This window comes from Microplitis mediator, chromosome 3, assembly GCF_029852145.1.
Source record: "Microplitis mediator isolate UGA2020A chromosome 3, iyMicMedi2.1, whole genome shotgun sequence".
Taxonomy (NCBI): Eukaryota; Metazoa; Arthropoda; class Insecta; order Hymenoptera; family Braconidae; genus Microplitis; species Microplitis mediator.
Genome location: NC_079971.1, coordinates 18,725,652 through 18,746,517, shown reverse-complemented (window position 1 = coordinate 18,746,517; position 20,866 = coordinate 18,725,652). Strand labels below are relative to the sequence as shown.

General features: G+C 32.1%; 1 protein-coding gene and 1 non-coding gene across 3 annotated transcripts; both read right to left on the bottom strand.

Moving 5' to 3' along the window:
- Positions 1-3,783: 3,783 nt before the first annotated feature.
- LOC130665611 (uncharacterized) lies at positions 3,784-6,692 on the bottom strand. 2 transcript variants are annotated; one of them, XM_057466070.1, is made up of 6 exons: positions 6,563-6,692; positions 6,270-6,368; positions 5,788-5,863; positions 5,053-5,132; positions 4,606-4,681; positions 3,784-3,923 (listed from the first exon to the last, which is right to left on the bottom strand). In XM_057466070.1, the coding sequence occupies exons 2-6, from the start codon at positions 6,351-6,353 to the stop codon at positions 3,850-3,852; spliced, it is 390 nt and encodes a 129-aa protein (XP_057322053.1). In that variant the 5' UTR covers positions 6,354-6,368; positions 6,563-6,692; the 3' UTR covers positions 3,784-3,849. The 2 variants fall into 2 exon arrangements, with proteins under 2 accessions (XP_057322053.1, XP_057322054.1); XM_057466071.1 differs by lacking the exon at positions 6,563-6,692 and adding an exon at positions 6,494-6,551.
- Positions 6,693-14,498: 7,806 nt separating this feature from the next.
- On the bottom strand, positions 14,499-14,571 carry Trnat-cgu (transfer RNA threonine (anticodon CGU)). The gene has a single exon. It is a non-coding gene; the product is annotated as a tRNA-Thr (tRNA).
- Positions 14,572-20,866: the final 6,295 nt, after the last annotated feature.

The window sequence follows — 20,866 nt, the reverse complement described above, 5'->3', positions numbered from 1 at the left end:
AGTCATTAAAATGTAGTCCTTTTAGTATATCCGTGATAACCTTCTGTGCAGCATGACAAGTTGAGTGCTGTCTTTTGAACCCGTTTTGTTGGTCTGGGATAATTTTTTTTTTCTTCGCAGACCGCGACTATTAGTTTGTTTAGGTTTGTTTATTACAATTTCATAAACTTTGCTAAGATTGGCGGGTAAGTTAATGGGTCTGTAGCTTGCTGGTTTAGAAGCGTCTTTATTTTTTTTGAGTATTGGGAGTACCTTCACCTCTTTCCAGCAACTTGGATAGTAGCAATTATTTAAAGCGTTGTTAATGACGATTGTTAGTGCTAGTATCATGGAGTCCGGTAGATGCTTTAACGCAATAGCTGATACCTCGTCTGGGCCACTCTACAGCTTGTTTGGTAGACATTTTAGTATTTTTGTGAGTGAGTAAAAGTTGTAGAATTTGAGTTGATGTTCTCCCTGATTCAGAAATCTAATTTGAAATAATTCAAACACGATTCGAAACAATTCAAAGTTGGCAAAATTGACTATATATAGATATACACTTTAGCATGGATTGAATTATTCCAAATTAGATTTCTGAATCAAGACTTCGCCGTTTGAAGGGGAAGATGCTTTGTTGTTGAGATTTAACGTTGTGAACGTAGTGTTGCTATTGCTTTAAGTATTGCTCTAGCTTTGTTTCGATTTTTTCAGCTGCTGCATTGACTATTTTTTGTTGAGGGGTTCCAGTGTTAATGTACCGTGGGGAGTTAATGGCTTGGTAATGCTCGCCGATAATGTTGAGTTTATCAGCGGGGTCTGTTATTAATATTTTGTTGTTTGTTATAACTGCTCTTGTCAAATCAATTAGATTATTCGTTAATAGCTTTGAGTTAGGCTCAATTTCTTGAGCTTCTATTTCTAGAGTTCCTCTTGGACATATAGGAAATTGTTTAATTTGGGAACGAATTCGCTTGATTTACGATGGTTAATTTGCTTGAGTAAGTTTTCCCAGTAGCTGATTACTGCTTTGCTAAACTCTTTTTTAATTTCTTATATGCCCATTGGTTACTTTTTTTTCATTTTATTTATGCACTGATAGAAGGATTTCTTAGTATTTGAGAAATCATTTCTTAAACATCATTTTATTGTATTTAACAAATATTTCTTACTATTTAAGAAATCTGATACAGTCTACTCTGAGATATTTGAGAAATACGAAAAAAAAAAAAAATTTTTTTTTCGTTTTTTTTTTGGATATTTTTGAAACTGTTCAATCGATCGATTCCAAAATCTAATCAGCTCTAGAACTCGATAAAACCTTTCGATTGCCGCCAACAACGTCTCAATCAGATAATCCGTTCGAAAGATATCGTCGACGAAAGAAATAGTAGAAAACGGTTTTTTGTAAATATCGTCGAAACGACTGAACCAATCATTCACAAAATTTTATAAGCTCTAGACCTCAATAAAACGTGCCTATTGCCACCTCAACCGTCTCAATCGGATAATCCATTCGAGAAATATCGTCGACGAAGGAATGGAAAAAAATTTTTTTAACTTCCCGCTAAGAAAATCGACGATTTCCGAAAAAGTTATTGTTTTCACCCCGATTTTCGAAAATCGGGTTTTCATCATATGTCTACGTTTGAAGGTGCTAGGATGCTATTCTGACATTTTCAGAGCGATGTCCGTATGTCCGTATGTGTGTGTGTGTGTGTGTGTGTGTGTGTGTGTGTGTGTGTGTGTGTGTGTGTGTGTGTGTGTGTGTGTGTGTGTGTGTGTGTGTGTGTGTGTGTGTGTGTGTGTGTGTGTGTGTGTGTGTGTGTGTGTGTGTGTGTGTGTGTGTGTGTGTGTGTGTGTAAACCTCTCATATCTTTTTAATGAATGAACCGACTTAGATGCTTTTTGCGGCATTTGAAAGATTTCGTCTGAACTTAGGATTCCAGAAAATTTTAGATCATTTAGTCAAATAGACTCTGAGATATTCAAGAAAAACGAATAAAAAAAAATCTGGGCGTCGGTTGACCCTGCGGGCCAGCCCCAAAATTTCCTGTTGTTTTCGAGCTCAAGGAGTTTGAAAACATTACTCTGAATATATTTTCGAGCTCTTCTAGATCGAAAATGCTATTACCTGCGATTATTTTTTATGAGCTTTTCAAGCTCTACCAAGTTGCGTTTTTTGCTAAAGTTTGACAAGTTAAGAATCGAAAATTGTTAATGAAGAAGCGGTTGTTAAATTTTTATTCTCGATTATGTTCTCTGAAATAAATATGTTGAGGCAGAAATCAATGTCAGTGATCAAAATCAAGATTTGAATGAGTTTTGACTTAGGTCAGAGCAATAATATATGGAATATCCGAGAAAAACATTAAAGACTGGAGTTATAAAATTTTTACTGACAGTATGTTTAAAACTAAGGAACAAGTTATATGACATTATCTGATGATCGGAAGAGACTATAAAGAGAAAGATTTGGTATGATTTCAGACACATTTTAGCACATTATATTTTGATTTATCCGGAAAAAATAACATTTTATGTTATTTTTGTAACTTTTCAGCGCCGATATCTTTTGAACTAATGAACCGATTGTGACTTTCGAGGTGGCATTCGGCGCGTTTTATTGAGTTCTCGAGCTGATTAGATTTTGAAATTGATCAGATGAGTCACTTCAAAGATAATCGAAAAAAATCGTTTTTTATCATTTCTTTCGCCAACGATATCTCTCGAACAAATGAACCAATTGAGATGGTTGAGGTGGCATTCGACGCGGCTTATAAAGTTCTAGAGCTGATTAGATTTTGAAGTCGATCGTTCGAGTCGTTTCTGAGAAATCACTAAAAAGCTAAAAAAAAAAATTTATTTTTTTTCGTAATTCGCCAATATTTTCGAGTCTGCTTGATCAAATGATCTGAAATTTTCAGGAAAGTTGAGGGCCAACAAGCTCTTTCGATTGCCACTTCAACCATCCAAATCGATTCATTAGTTAAAAAGTTACAAAGAGTTTACACACACACACACATATATTTTCGAAAATCGAGTTTTCACCAGATGTCGACGTTTTGGGGTCCTAGGAAGCTATTCTGACTATTTTCAGAATGATGTCCGAGTGTATGTATGTATGTATATGTGTGTGTGTGTGTGTGTGTGTGTGTGTGTGTGTGTGTGTGTGTGTGTGTGTGTGTGTGTGTGTGTGTGTGTGTGTGTGTGTGTGTGTGTGTGTGTGTGTGTATGCGTGTGACCAGTCCATAACTTTTCAACTAATCAACCGATTTGGATGGTTAAGGTGGCAATCGAAAGAGCTTGTTGGCCATCAACTTTCCTGAAAATTTCAAATCATTTGATCTAGTAGACTCGAAAATATTGGCGAATTACGAAAAAAAAATTTTTTTTTTTTTAATTTTTTATTGATTTCTCAGAAACTACTTAAACAATCGACTCGAAAATCTAATCAGCCCTAGAACTTAATAAAATGCGCTGATTGCCACCTTAGCTATTTCAATCGGTTGATTTGTTCGAGAGATATCGCGGGAGAAAGAAATGGTAAAAACCAGTTATTTGCGAATATCTTTGAAATAACTCTTCCAAACAATTCTAAAATCAAAAATTTATGTGACCAGTGTATAGTGTATATACTTTTTTTTATCGGGATAAGAGCATATGAAAATCTTAACTTTTAGAGATCAGTTAGATATATCCGACAAACATTTAAAAGTTACGATTTTTATCGCTTGAAATCCAGAATATTATCTGAAAGATATCAGAAAGAACTCTTATATGAATGAAAACATGCCCTTAAAATTTTTTTTGGTGAATAAGAGCTTTTTATTAATTGATAAAATACATTTATAAGTCTTCACTGTAGTGTTATATTTTTTCTCCTGCTGTTACAGGGAGTAATTTGTCGTATTCCTCATTGGTTATGCATATACCTTGAGTATCTACAGTAAAAAGAGCGGTGTTAAAAATGGACTCATTTTAACTCCGCCCGGTGTTAAAATAAAATTACACCGGTGTAGGAGGCGTAATTTGGCGGTGTTAAACCGGTGTAAAAGCAGGGTAAACTGCGTCTGCTCGGAGTATTAGCTTTGGGAAGCTTATAAAACACAAAAAATATCTTGAAACACACACACGCACTCAAATACGCACACCCACACACTCACACACAAGAGGGCACACACACGCAAGCGTACACGCACGCGAGTGCACACATACACGAGTGCACACACGATCGCACAAATGCACACACACCACGCACAGACACGCGAGCGCACACGCACACTCTCACACACACACGTACACACAGGCTTGCTCGCACACTCACTCAAACATGCGAGTGCACACACGCACACACACACACACACACACACGAGCGCACACTCACTCAAACACGCTAGCGCACACACACGCGAGTCAAACTCACATCCACGAGCGCACACACGCGTACGTGCACACACACTCAAACACACATGCACACACAAGCACACACATATGCACACATTCCCAAAGTAAAATATTTTAACACCGGTAAAGAATATTTACACCAGCGGCGGCGTAATTTTCTCATCGCTTACGGGGTTAAAATTTACCGCCAATTTTAACACCTACACCGCTTGGACTTACCCCAGAGTTTTTTTAGAGTGTAATACGAAATGCATTTATGTCCTTCACAACAGTTGTTTCCTTGTGATGGATGGCACTACAGAAAAATTATAGTTTATTGAGAAGTCAAAACAATAAACTTTTTTCTATTAACTTTCAAGCATCGTACTTATAGGAAATTAAAATTAAAAAAAAAAAAAAAAATTAAGCCCTTAGCTGCAAATCGTTAAATTTGGAATTTAACAATTAATTAGGACTTTAAAGTGAAAAGTATGAAATATTCAAATTTTTTAGTCTTGCCCGAGATTTAATATCGACTGTAGTTTATTAAATGTTCAATTTGAGGGTTAAAAGGTAAAAACATAGAATTTTATCAGTTTGAAATTATTGATTAAAGTTTAGAGTTTTTCCAAATTATTCATGTCTACTTCTAATTTTTTTTTTCACTGTGTTATAATAATTACTTACCCAATCGCCAGGACATGCTGCTGGTACAGCGAGTAATTTGTCGTGTTCCTCATTGGTTATGCATGTACCTCGACGATACACTGTAAAAAGAGCGGTTTTAAAAATGGACTGATTTTAACTCTGCTCGGTGTTAAAATGAAATTACACCGGTGTAGGAGCCGTAATTTGGCGGTGTTAAAATACCGGTGTTAGACTGGTCTAAAAGCAGGGTAAACTGCGTCCGCTCAGAGTATTAGCTTTGGGATGCTTATAAAACGCAAAAAATATCTTGGCACACACGCACACACACACACACACACACACACACACACACTCACTCAATCTCACGAGCACACACACGCGAGCGCACACACACGCATATGCACACATTCGTAAAGTAATATATTTTGACACCGGAAAATAGTATATTACACACCTAGGGAAGTAAAGTAAGAAATGTCTCAGATCACATGTAATTGTTGGCCGAGGCGAAGCCGAGGTCAACAAACATGTGATCTGAGGCTTTCTTATTTACTTCCCGAGGAGTGTATGCTATTTTTCTCCTCGACGGAGGCGGAAAGCGGCAACTTCGTTTTGCACAGCGGGACGAAAGTTGACGCTTTCCGCCCGTCGAGGAGAAAATTTCTTTTAACACCGGTAAAGAATATTTACACCGGCGGCGGCGTTATTTTCACACCGCTTTCGGGGTTAAAATTTAACACCGCCAATTTTAACACCTACACCGCTTGGACTTACCCCGGTGATTTATTACAGGGTAATACGAAATGCATTTATGTCCTTCACAACAGCCATATCCTTGTGATGGATGGCACTACAGAAAAATTATATTTTACCGATTTTTCATTTTTTTAATAGAAATTGTTGTAGTTTATCAAGAAGTCAACACAATAAACTTCTTTCTATTAACCTTCAAGCAACGCACTTATAGGAAATTAAAATTAAAAAAAAAAAAAAAAAGTCCTTAGCTGCGAATCGTTAAATTTGGAATTTAACCATTAATAGGACTTTAAAGTGAAAATTATGAAATATTCAAATTTCTTAGTCTTGCCCGAGATTTAATATCGACTGTAGTTTATTAAATGTTCAATTTAAGGGTTAAAAGGTAAAAACACATAATTTTATCAGTTTGAAATTATTGATGAAAGTTTAGAGTTTTTCCAAATTATTTATGTCTTCTAATTTTTTTTCTTTTTCACTGTGTTATCATAATTACTTACCCAACCGCCAGGACATGCTGCATACGCACCAGAATAGATAACAACCAATACGAAAATTGATAATATTAAAGTTATTTTCGACATTTCGTTATTTTATATCTAGAAGCAAAAAAAAATAAAATAATTAATCAATTTAAATATTACAGCTAAACTATTAAGGTACCATAACAACGGTACTGTAATTGATTCAGAGATTATAAAACTTTTTATAAAATATATTTTACTTTTTTATTCGTAAATTCAATAGCACAAAAGTTATAATTAAAAATATATAAGCAATTAGTATTTATTACCGATTATTCTGCAAGCTTTTATGTGATTGATCCGCGGATTGCTGACTTTTATACATTGACTGTTATGTCTTCCGACATTTCCGATGATAAATATTTTTTTCTGATAAAATTTATCTTATAAACTAATAAATGTAAACTACTACTTTGCAAAATAAATTACGATGGAAAATTACAACACGGAAAATAATGTGTAGTATCATTTACTACAAGATTGCAGTAAATGTTTTTGTATTTAAAAATATCATATAAATGATAACAGTTACTAAATATGCGTCAAATTTTACTGTTAATAAGTTGAATTTACTCCTATCTTGCGGTTAATTCTACTGCACACTGCAGTAAAAAATACTCCAGGCGGGAGCTGAGAGTACTACAGAAGGAGCAGTTCCCGCTATTTCACCATTTCGAGGTTAATCTGTTGTGTATACTCGTTTATTTACAGAGTCTTATAAATAATCATCTGACAATTTATTGAAAATTAAATAATTGATTTTCAATATCTCAGTGAAATAGAAGATTTTTTTTATTCTGCTTGTTCTTATGCCGCATTTATGATAAAAAATTAACCATTCCCTCGCGGTTTTCATGATACGGTTTGAACACTGTATTAAAAGAGCATACACGTAGTCGATAACAAGTAGTTTTACCGTATTTATACGGTATGTTTGTGAAATTTAATTACGGTATTCCTACAGAGCTTATACTGCGTTTATACGAAGCTTATACGGCATTTCTACCGTATTACTGCGTTATTTCTACCGTATTAATACGGTACTTCTACTGTATTAATACGGCATTTCTATAAGATTAATACTTCATGTATATGATATTAATACGAAATTTCTACCGTAATAATATGACATTGTTAGCGTAATAATATGGCATTTCTACTGAATTTATACGGCATTTCTACCGAGTTCACACAACAATTCTACTGATTTAATGAGGTGTTTATACGGAATTTATCCAGTACATGGTAAAAAAAAACTATATATAATTATTAATGATAAATGGCTCTATATAATTATTTATATTGCTTTACAATGTATTATGTCACTCGTATATTTTTAATCATATAGTAGAGATTCTATAGACTTTTGATTAAAATATTTTTGTTAAAGCTCAAGTTCAAATTCAGAGATAAATTATTTATGGAAACATTGATAATGAATATTTTTGTCATTATGTAATATAGGTTGTACTATATTACCATCAAAAAAGGTACTTATCACTCTATCAAATAACGGAGGAGTACCCGCGCCAGAATGGTCACAATTTCGGAATATAAGACTTCTGAAATAAGTTTCTTACCAGGGACACTACAAATCGTAGGCGCTACCTAGTGGCGCGCACCGAACTATTCTCGCTGCTGCTGCCTAGCACCAGTGACTTCCCTCTCTTCCATATATATCTTTTCTCCCAAGAAATTTTTCTCTCGGTTTGAGTAACTTTTTTTTTTTTGGTTGGAGCATACGAAAATTCTTTTGTTAAACAAATAGTAATTATTCCAAGAAATTTTATTTTTTTCAAACAAAAAAATGCAATATTGCTACAATAACCTGGCACGGCTTTCTTCAATAAAATATCTCTTATTTTAAGAAATAAAAACTTTTAAAACAATTAAAAATTTTTCGACTAAAGCATAAAAATATGTTAACTTGAGGAAAAAAAATTTTGATTCAAAGTAAAGATTTCAAAATAATTATTTATTTGATGTAAAAAAATTTTTATTTTCCGAATCGTTAAAAAAAATTTTCTTGTATCAAGAATATTTTTCTTAGTTCAAGTTAACTGTATTTTCTGTGTAGAGAAACTAAAATTTAAAAGACGCGTGAAGGTTTTTATAATGTACAAATAAAGAACTTTATGAGCTAAAAAAAGACTTTTATGTCAAAATACCCATACGACATAAACACTGCAGTGTTTAGACATGTTTCAATTGAAGAATGTAATTTTTAATCATAAAATAATCCTAGTTATTAATATTGATCCTAAATGTATTTCAAAATTATCTGATGTTCTTGCGAATCATTACTACATAGAAAAAACAGTTAACTCGAATCAAGAAAACAATTCCTGATTCAAGAAATTTTGTTTTAACGATTCGGAAAAGTAAAATTTTCTTGCACCAAGTAAATAATTATCTTGAAATTTTAATCTTGAATCAAAATTTTTTTTCCTCAAGTAAACATATTTTTATGTTTAAATTGAAAAATTTTTACTAGTTTCAAGAGTTTTTATTTGTTAATGAGAGAAATTTTTTTGAAAAAAATTTTTTTGTGAAAGTAAAAATAAACTAGTTCATTTTTACAGCTGTACATTTTTATTGAAAAATTGAAAGCAGAACATAGTGAAGAGATGAGCCATTTAAGAATGCAAGTAGTAGTAAAACATATTGTATCTGTTATAGAATCTGAAGATTGTTTGTTAATAAAACTGAAAGATATGAAAAGTATTTTTCAGCCTGTAAGAGTGAGACGGCATAATTACTGTATAAATGCGGCATAACCACCATATTTATACCGCATAAATACCGTTTAAATACGGTGCGAACATTATATGAATACCGTGTAACCACTGTTTAAATGAGGTATAGCAACCGTATAAATACGGTATAACCGACGTTTAAGTACAGCATAAAAACCATATAAATGGAGTATAATCATTGTACAAATACGGTATAGCGAGAGCGTAAATACGGTATAAACATAGTATAAATACGATACAGTCCCTATATAAATTTGGTATCAACACAATATATTTACGGTATTAATACGGTAATAAAATTTCACAAACATACCGCATTTATACCTAGGGTATACCGTAATAATACTTATACCCAAAAAATACTCGGAAAATACCGTAGAAATACCGTTATGGCAATTCCGCGAGGGTTATGCCAAATCGCTTACTTGAAGGCTGATACTAATTGTATTTGTATGCATACAAACAAACTTAAGAAAATTGAAAACCTCAATTTTCCCGGATTGTTATTTTCACTTACATTCTTTTGTTTGAATAAGAAATGTGTGAACTAATATAATAAAATATAAAATTTTACATTTTGCACATTTTCGATGATTCTAAATGCAGAAGCGAACAAAACAAAACCAAATTTTTCACAATTTTTCATTATATCAGGATAAATCTGCCAAAATCGCAGCATATCTACGGTATTATTACCAAAAAAATACGATTTTATTATTATAAAATTATCGTATTATTACGGTATTTATATAGAATTTTTTCGGTAAAAGTTCGGCATTTTTATAGTTTTTTTACAGCATTTTTTTGGTAAAAGTGCGGCATTTTTATAGTAATTTTACTGTAGTAATATGGTAACTCTACAGTATAAGTACAGGAAAAAACTGGCCAATATAACCATATTACTACCAAATTATTACGGTAAATTTACGGCATGTGTATAAATGCCGAAAATTTTCGGCATTTATACACATGTGGGGTGGACCCCACTTGTAAATAATTACCATTATGTTTAGGTTTCCACTATATTTAAATGGTGTATTACCGTACGATGGACGGTGTGGCTCAATAAGTTATAGATCAAATTGAACGGAATATAGTATAGTGCCGGATAGCTCAACTGGTAGAGCACTCGGCGCGATACCGAATTGGTCTGGGTTCGATTAGTTTTATTAGAAAAATATTATAATAATTTAATTATTTATTGAAAATACATTTAATTAATATTTTGTTGTAAGTAAAATTATTAATTATAAATTATTAATATAGAGAAAGTCAACAATTATCTAAATTAAAAATATTAAATCCAGCGCTTTGGAATATAAATTTTTCCGTTTACAACAGTGACGATACGTGTGGTAGAATAACATTTTAAATCAGAATACAATAGACAATGATACTTGTCAAATAATACTTAAATTTCGTATGATTGATAATGTTCATTAAAATAATATTCATTGATATAAGTAGTAATTAAGATTAACATTTGTTACAATTATGGTCATGTCATAATTTATATATTGGACGTATATACTATATAGCAGAGCTTAATATTTAAATTGCTTTCACGCTATACAGCATGGGACTCAGTACCATTCTAACATGACTTTGATTACTATAATCGAGGTAGTTGTATATATTAGCAAAATACTAACAGAGATAGTATAGGAAATGTTGCCGTACGGTCATATATTTTATGTATACGTGAGCATAATCTTCACCTTTTTGGCTAAATCGTTTACGTTAAAGTGTATCAAAGAGTGTTCATCTCGAGATTTTTTAAAAATTTTTATTCTTGTGATTAAATTAGTATATGGCTTTTATGTTATCTCTCCCCGGGAAAAAATGATCAGACCTGATCAGACATGAACGTGCATGAGTCTTTAGGTCTGATCAGACATGAAAAATGACCATGCCTGACCAGGCATGTTCAGGTCTAATCAGGTCTATTCATGCCCAGCAGAGTAAAAAAATTGTGGATAAAAAATGGCCCTATATAATTATATTTAATTATGTATAACTATATACAATTGTATATAATTATTTATGTAAGAATTGAAAAAAAAAAAAATATTTCGGGTGTGTGCAGAATTCGAACAGTGGACCGCACGCTTGAAAATTTAACCCGTGACACGTTGACCTTAGAGACTGACTTGCGGAGTTGATTTCATATGAACGTCAAGTAATAAAAATCTTATACGTGATAGATTCTTGGTCAACAAGATTTTATATCTTATCCATGATAGATTTTTAGTCAATAAAATTTTATATCTCATTTATTATTATTGATTTATATTTATATGAAAATATATATAATTATAACTACAGTAGATATATATAATTCTTACTAAGTTAGTTATATTTTATTATAACTAAGATTTTAAATTTAATCCCATATTTCAGGCTAGATCATATCTGATCAGGCCTGAACGTATTTGACGATTCAGACATGAACAAACATGAATAGGTATGAACAGGCATGGACAGGTATGATCAGGCCTGATCATATCTAATTTCAGTCCTGATCATACATGAACAGGCATGATCAGGTCTAAGGTAATTGTTTACAATCACGGCTCCACCTATTTTTAGCCATAAAAAACCGAACAATTATGCGATCAAATTTTTTTTTTTCGAAAATATTCTACTTTTCGGCGCATTTAAGGATATGATTTTATTAATTCGTGAAAATTTCATTTTCTATTTAATGCCAAAAATAGGTGAAGCCGTGATTGTAAACAATTACTTTTTTGAAATATTTTTATTTATTCATATTTTGAGAAAATTAGGTTATATCTTCAAATACGTCAAATTGCGTCGAATATATGACTTATGTTTATTTAAATGTTTACAATGTATTAAATTTTGTATCTGACATAAATCCCGATTTTCACATACAATGAAAACTGAAGAAAAAAAACTGTATTTAAAGGAAGAATAAAATTAACAAACTGAACCACCTAAAAGAAACGAACCTGTACCGGCTGATCTAAGTCGATGTATTGGCAGGGAGCGCGACGAAAACGACATCTGATGGCTACAAAAAATCATGCTCGAGAATTATAAAAGATATATAAAATCAGTGTAAAAAATAAAAATTCGTTATAAAATCAAAATATAAAAATTTATAATGATATAAATAAAAAAGTGTAATTGTATTTTTGATAGAGAAAATTAAATTGAATATATTTCGATAAAAAAATTAAGTATAAAAAATTTTAATAAATAAAAACACTATTATTTTAGAATAGAATAAGGTTAACCGATAAAATCAAAACAAATAATATATGACAATTACAATGGTAATGGTTTAAAAAATAGTAGAATAGTCAATTGAGTTATTTAACAAAATTGAAGAAAATAATTTTATTTTAATTCATGATAATTTGCTTGTAAATCGTAACTAAAAAAACATAATGTTTTTTTAACCTTCCGTTACACGCGCTTTCTCTAGTGTCTCACTCATATTCACGCCAACTCTATTAGCTTAAGTAGTCTTGTACAGGGAATCACCGTATAGCGCGAGTAACGAAGGGTTAAAAAATAATTTTTAGGCAATGATAAAAATCATTATCCAAACCGGATTTGAATCAATAAATTATAAAATATTATTTTAACCTCAAGCGATGAGCAAAGGCAAACATTAACGACACAATAACTATTATGAACTATTTTTAAACTTAATTTTCATGTGTTTATATTCAAAGAGAGCATGATTTAACGAAATTGTATCCACAGCGAGCGCTGCGATCGTTTCAGTTGTCCCCACCATATACTGGGCTCCCTGCCAATATGTATGAAATAGTGTTATAAATATATAAGTAAGTATATATTTATGTATGTAAATCGAGTTTTTGATGTGCCTGTAGTAGTTGTAGATGTCCAGTCGTTTTTATTTCTACTAACTAAACTGTGCGCTCCATCTCTGTTAAACTATGGCACGCCGTTTTACTATTTAATGCCATAAAATTTTTCAACTAAATAAAAAATAATTCTATTTTTAAAATTTGAAGAAATGTTTAAAATTATATTTTTTTTATGTGGGGACATAATGATATATAAATTTTATTATGTCCCCACATAAAAAAAAACATTGTATTATAATTATGTGTAGACTAAATATCTATTGGGTTCGGCAAACTTTTCAACAATAGAAATATTTAAAATTATGCTAGTACATAATAATAACTTGAACATTAAAATTTTTTTCCCTACATAAACGAAATGGTTCAATTTTATTATGCGTTGATATAAAAAAAAAATTAATGAAAAAAATTTATGTCACAGCTCATAATTTTAATTTAGAATAATATGTACAGTCATAATTTAAATTTAAAAATTTCTATTATGTACTAACATAATTTTTATTGTCATGTTCGAATTTTTTTTATTTTCCCACATAATTTTAATTCCAACTAAAAATTTTCCAATGGCATGAAAATAACTAAGCTAATAGAAATTATTGTGCTACATAATAATAATTAGGTATATAAATATTATGATAGCATATAAATATAATTATTACATTTTTATTATGTACATAATTTTAATTCTCGCATTTCAATTATGTACATAATTTTAATTCCGAATTTCCATTATGTACATAATTTTGATTCTCGCATTTTCATTACGTACATAATTTTAATTCTCGCATTTCCATTATGTACACAGAAAAAACAGTTAACTTGGTTCAAGAAAAATATTGTCTTCCGAATTTTCTTTCTTGATTCAATAAAAGTAAAACACTTGATTCAAAAACTTTTTTTTGGTTCAAGACAGTAAATTCTTTTGATCCAAAAAATTTTATTTTTGAAGCGAAATTGAAAATTTCTCGGTTTAAGAAAAAAAATTCTTGGCTAAAGAAAATAAGTCATCTCTTGCCAAAAAATCAACGTTTTGAACGAAAAAAAGTTTAACCGGCCAAAAAACTTTTTCTTGCCCCAAGAAAAAAAATTTCTTACTCCAAAAAATCAAAGTTTTGAACGAAAAAAAGTTCACTTGGGCTAAGAAAAAATTTCTTGGCCCAAGGAAAAAATTTTCTTGCTCCAAAAAATAAACGTTTTGATTGAAAAAAAAAAAAAAAAACCCTTGGGCCAAGAAAAAATCTCTTGGCCCAAGAAAAAAATTATCTTGCTCCGAAAAATAAATTGCTTAAGTGAAAATAAAAGTTGCTTGGGCCAAGAAAAAAAAATTTCTTGCCCCAAAAGTTTGCTTCTACAATAAAGACTTAAATTTTTCTTAGTCGAAAATGTATTCTCTCTCCGATTTTCCCTTTCTATTCGGCTATCCGGCCCTATACTATATTCCGTTCAATTTGATCTATAACTTATTGAGCCACACCGTCCTTCTTACGGTAATACACCATTTTTATATAGTGGAAACCTAAACATGCAAACATGCAAATAACCTTCTCAATAAGACAATTTATAGATAAATTGAGAAAAATATAGATAGCCCGAACTGGGAATCGAACCCAGACCCATTCGGTAACGCGCCGAGTGCTCTACCAGTTGAGCTATCCGGCCCTATACTATATTCCGTTCAATTTGATCTATAACTTATTGAGCCACACCGTCCTTCTTACGGTAATACACCATTTTTATATAGTGGAAACCTAAATATGCAAACATGCAAATAACCTTCTCAATAAGACAATTTATAGATAAATTGAGAAAAATATAGATAGCCCGATTTTCCAAAAAACGAGACCAAACAAGAATTTTTTTACATTTTTTTTTTTTACGTTTTATTCGGGGGGTTATTTTTTTTTCGTTTTTCGGAAACAATTTTTTTTTTTCCTCTTTACCTTACATTTACTGAATAACTAACGCAAAAATGAAAGAAAATCCGAAAAAAATTAATTTTTTCATTTTGGTAATGATTACACAATTTAAGGATCAAAACTTGTTCCTTTAATTGTTTTGCAAAACTTTGAGCAATCGGACCGGACAAACGGTTCAATGGATCAATCTGAAAATTTCCAGGGTTTTTGGGGGTACATTAGGCTGTAAAATTACCTGGCAACATTATTTTTTTTATCAATATTTGCAGAGTAGCGATGAGTTGACTAAAAAACCAGAAAATGGCCATTTTTTGTGGGTTTTTCAAATGGATATCAAGGATGAAAAAAAAAATTTTTTTGAAAAAATCGAAAATGGAGCTTGTAGGGAATTTATTCAAGTTTATTAAACTGCCCTTTAAATTACTGTGTGACCATTACTTGCTGAGATATCAATAATCAAAGACAAAAGGCTCCTTTTTCATTTAAAGGCTGATATCTCAGCAGCAAATTGTCGTACAGAGAAACAAAAAAAAGCAAATTGTAGCTGAATAAATTTCCTAAACGAGACATGAATTCGTTTTTTTTTAAAGAATTTTTCCAGGCCCCGTAGACCTAAAAAACAAAACCAAAAAATTTAGAAAAATTTTGTCTCGACTTTTTTCTTATGATTTCGCAAAAACCGTGGCTCAAAAAAATATTTTGCTGGAAGATCTTCAAACTAGAGATTTCAAGCTTCAATTTGCTTTTTTAATTTTTTCGATGCGATCATTTTTCACGAAAATACAGCCTTCCAAAAATCACTAAAAAATTTATAAAATTTTTTTGTTCCTTTAATTTTTTGGATAAGTGTATTATCAGTATGATGATCATAATTTTAATAGAACTCATTACAATTATGTCAGTACATAATAATATATCATGATTAAAATTATCTGAACACATAATGATAATGTAATTCATTTTTATTATATGGCACCATAATTCTAAATAATCAAAAATATTTATGTCAGAACATAATTATAAATAGCCAGATTATTATTATGTTATCAGGAGATAATAATTACTTTCAATAAAAATTATGCATGATCATAAAATTAATGTGTCGCATTTCAATTATGCCTCGATTAAATTTATTTCAATTTTTTTATGACAATTAATTTTTTCTCTAATTGATTTGTTAACATTAAATAGTACAACGGCGTGCCATATTAAAGTATTCAACGGATTAAACAACTGTTGAGTTTTTAATAATAAAATAAAACAAAACAATAGACTGATATTTTGAAGGGGGCGTACATATTATTTTCCCGAAGACCAGAATGAACATATTACCATTAAAACAGAATGCCAAGGAAGTTTAGAATTTTATTAACAGATGGAACTGTCAGGCAGATTGTGAAATAGAATTTATAGGAACCCGATAAGGACGACTGGGAATCGAACGGTGAAAAGGACGTTTGCTTACGTTTTCTTTTTTATAAGTTATTTTCTCAATTAATTTCTTGTATACGGTGTACTTTTACTTTGAAATTCTTTAGTTAAATTTTTTATATTGATTTTACAAACATATTTATTTCGTTTCTTTTAATTCTTTTTATTCAATTAATCTAACCTTAATCTTGGCGTCATTTTTTACGCAAGATTGTGGTGGAGGCCCTGGCCTCCACGGAGTTCACCAGAATTTTGATCATCTTATGAAAGATTATATTAAACGTAGATTTGAATCATTGGATTGTGATTTTGCTGAGTTTGCTGGAATGAAGAGTCGTTCAAAAGGAAATTCTAAGGAGGGTGAGGAGGATGACAAGGTAATGAAAAAGTTTAAGACAAATGATGATACTTCTGAACTTGACAATGATGTAAATATGGTTGAGTCTCCGACAGAACTAGAGACGTCACAGGTGCAAGGAAACGTTAAAAACACGTTTGAGTATGGACACCGAGAAAAGGGTCCCTATTGTGTTTTTGTTAGAATCACTGATGAGAAGTTAAAGTCAAAACCGATTAGTATTATTGAAATTGCGCGTAAATTATCTAAGATTCTTATCCGTTTTGATGATATTACACTAAGTGCTAAGAACACGTGGCGTTTAATGTTTAATTCAAGAGCAAGTGCTAACACGTGTTTGACTAGTCCTAATCTTGGTAAATGTGGTTTGGAAGCGTTTATCCCTAGCTTTTTACGTTATAAAAAAGGCGTTATTCGTGATATACCAGTTGATGTGGGGACAGATGAGATCAAAAACTGTCTTACTTCTGAAAATGCTGATGTACATATCGTTGATGTTTTTCGTCTTAAGAAGAAACCTAGTATTTTAGAACGCTCTAAAGATGGAAAAACTAATTGGACCGACTTCAGTCTGTATCACGGTTCAAGCTACTCGACTACCTGATAAACTTAAACTTTGGGGAGTTTTGTTGCCAATAACTGACTATGTAGCACCGATACGTATTTGTTATAACTGCGGTCGTTTGGGTCATATTAAATCCAAATGTAATAATCAAAAAGTTTGCTTAAACTGTAGTCAAGTTCATGATCAAGAAGAGGGTACTGTGTGCAATAAGGATAAAAGATGTATTAATTGTCATGGTGATCATAGTACATTGGATACTTGTTGTCCTAGTAGAAAAGAAGAGATGGTAATTAAGAAGATCATGGCTCATGATAATTTGTCTTTTATGGAGGCTAGAAGATCGTTGAGATCTTTTGGTTCGGATGATAACGTACCAAAAAAGAGGTTTGAAAGTTTTGTACCATCTTCAAAGGAATTTCCTTCTTTACCGGGTAAAAGTTCCTCACCTTTGCCATCATCACCTTCTGTTATTAATAAGAAAACTTCATGGAGTCAAGCGACATTGAAACCCAGTAAGCCTATTTCTGGTAGCGTGGCTGATATTTCAAAAGATCAACTGTTTGGACTACTGACCAACGTTCTACAAGAGCTTTTAAAGGCATTATTGTGTTCACCAGATATTAGTTTATTGATAAACCATATCTTGAAGGCTGTTGAGCTCCACTTCCAACATCATGGCTCAAAAGAAAAAGGAAAAGAATAATAATAATGTACAGTCTTTAAGTATCGTCCAATGGAATGCCCGTAGCATTAAGTCTAAGTTACCTGATTTGACTCATAACTCTATTAATGTTGATTTATTTATTATTTTAGAATCCTGGCTTAAAGAGAGAGATTCAATATATATGAAAGGCTTTGATATTATAAGAAGCGATCGATCTTATGGTAATGGAGGAGGAGTAATGATTCTTGTAAGAAACACTTTAAAATATTCCGTGGTTCGGGGTTTGTTTAATTGTGACGGTAAGATTGAGGTTTGTGCAATAAAACTGGGTCTTGATATTGGACCTTTAACGATTGTTTCTTGCTATAGACCACCTTGTTCTTCTGCAGCTATTGATGGTGATGATTGGTTACGTTTTTTAGATCAATTTTCGGGTAGAATTTTGGTTGCCGGAGATTTCAATGCACATCATTCCTTTTGGGGTGATGTGAGGGATTGTGCAATCGGTAAGTCCATTGTTGAAGGGTTAGATTTTCGCGACTGGGTTTGTCTTAATGATGGAAGTCCTACTCATTTGTGTGCCGCTACAGGGTCTGAATCGGTAGTTGATCTAACGTTCGTAGACAGTAGCTCAGCGTGGTTGTTTGATTGGAAAGTTGGGAATGATTATTGGGGTAGTGACCATATTCCAATTTTTATTAGCTGTAAAACTCGAACTCAGGCTGGGATCAATCGTAAAAGTTCGAATCGGATTTATAATAAATGTATTGACTGGGATCTGTTCAAAGAAGAATTTAATAAAAAAATTTTCGATTTAGAGGCTTTGCTGGCCTCTGATGTGGATATACAATCTAAATATTCCTCTTTTGCTGCTTCTGTGGTAGATTGTGTATCATTCGCTTGTCCTAAAGTTAAGAAAAAAAATGTTCAATCTTCTGTGGCTGCTCCTTTAAAATCTAAGTCTCTCCCATGCGTATGGTGGAATGAGGAATGTGATAAGTTAATTAGAATTAGAAGGGCTTGTTTTTTAAAATTTAAATTTGTCAGGTCTGCGGAGAATTTGTCTGCTTTTATGGAGGCCCAGGCTAAAGCTTCTGCTGGTTTAAAACGTATCAAAGAAGAGAGTTTTAGGAAATTCTGTGAAAGTTTATCTCGCGACACAAACCCCAAATATCTTTGGAGTAGGATTAAAGGATTTCAAAACAGATGGAATTACAAAGAAAATTCTAATGAATACTGTCCGGACAAAATTAAAAAAGTAAATAAACTAATTGATGAGTTATGTCCATCTTGGGTTAAGGGTCCAACTCCTTCTTTTATTTCTGACCACAACGATGCTTTCTTGGATCTCCCTTTTAATATCGATGAGCTTAACTTTGTTTTAGAAGATTTGAAGTTGGCTTCTAGTCCTGGTTTGGATGGTATTGATTATAAAATTATTTCGAATTTACCACGTGACTCGAGAACATTGCTTTTGGATTTATTCAATCAGATTTTTACATCTCAGACTTTCCCAGCTGAATGGAGAAGATATTCTATTTTTTTTATCCCTAAACAAGAAAGTGATAAATTCCGTCCGATTTCCCTAGCTCCTTGTTTAACTAAGGTTATGGAAAAGTTAATTTATAATCGTGTGGTTTGGTGGTTGGAGCATAATGGTACATTACCGGATTCCCAAAATGGTTTCAGAAAAGGACGTTCGTGCTCTGATAATTTATCCATCTTATGTGCTAACATCATTAAAGGTTTTAAGTCAGGTGAATCTACTGTGGCCTTGTTTTTAGATATCAAGTCGGCTTACGATAACGTTCTCCCGGATATTTTGATCGAAAAACTTAGATTTTTAGGTTTTTCCCCAAATGTCATTGCCTTTATATATAATTTAGTTTCCGAGAGATGTTTAAAGTTTCAATTTGGGGATATAGACGAATATAGGTGGGTTTTTCGTGGATTACCTCAAGGGAGTGTTCTTAGTCCTATCCTATATGCTATTTATGTCCTGGAGCTGGAGAGTATAACTCTTAGGAATGTCAATTGCGAGATTCTCCAGTATGCTGATGACAGTTGCATTTTTTGTCGTCATAAAGATGTTCCCACTGCTGTTAACAACATTGAAAAAGTCATGATTGATATTTGTCGTTACCTTGATCAACTCGGGCTAGAACTTTCAGTGGCTAAAACTAAACTTTGTGTTTTTAATAAAAGGAATCGTGGTAGAAAAGCTCAAAGAGAGAATTGGAGCATTAATATTAGAGGAACTGATATTTTTAAGTGTGATGTTGTTCGCTTTCTGGGTGTATATTTTGAATCGTCATTGAGTTGGAAATTACATATCGAAGAACTTGATAAGAAATGTCGCAACTCTCTTAAAACTATTAATTGTTTGAGAAGGACATGGTGGGGTGCTGATCCCATGGTGCTACTGAGAATTTATAGAGCGATTATTAGATCCAGGTTGGAGTATGGGGGTCTTGTGTTTTTTAATTTGACTAAGTCAGAGAAAACTAAGTTAGATAGAATTCAATTTAGAAGCTTAAGAGCTGCTCTGGGGTTTTCTGCCTCTACTCCTACAAATGTTATTCTGGCGGAATCCAAAGAACCTCCTCTGAATTTGAGATTCAGGTATTTAACGCGTAATTTTTTGATTAGAGCATGTTCTAGGAAGGATCATAAGATCTTAGGATTGTTGAATGACATTCAGGAACTGGAAGATAACCCAGTGTTAATTAATAAAGAAGGTCCTATTAATCTGGTTGAGTGTTATCGTGACATTGATAAGGTTCAGCATTTTATCAAATACTCTGGTAGTCCTTTATGTTTTTGTTATGATTTCGATGCGTACTGTTTTTGTCCTGATGTTTCTTTTACTGAAGGTGATGAGATTAATAAAGTTGCTGAGTTTATCAATTGTCAAGAGCTATTTATGGATATCTTTCATGACTTTTTAGTAGGGTGGACATGTTACTATACGGATGGTTCCAAAGGTGTTGATTCTCCTTTTGGAGGCTTTTCTGTGATTG

What these genes read in the sequence shown, in the direction of transcription:
- LOC130665611 (XM_057466070.1), bottom strand. Translation starts at nt 6,353, where the DNA reads ATGTCGAAAATAACTTTAATATTATCAATTTTCGTATTGGTTGTTATC. An exon ending in CAGCATGTCCTGGCGGTTGG is followed by an intron (nt 5,864 to 6,269) that starts GTAAGTAATTAT and finishes ATTTTTCTGTAG; the next exon opens with TGCCATCCATCACAAGGATA. An exon ending in CAGCATGTCCTGGCGATTGG is followed by an intron (nt 4,682 to 5,052) that starts GTAAGTAATTAT and finishes ATTTTTCTGTAG; the next exon opens with TGCCATCCATCACAAGGAAA.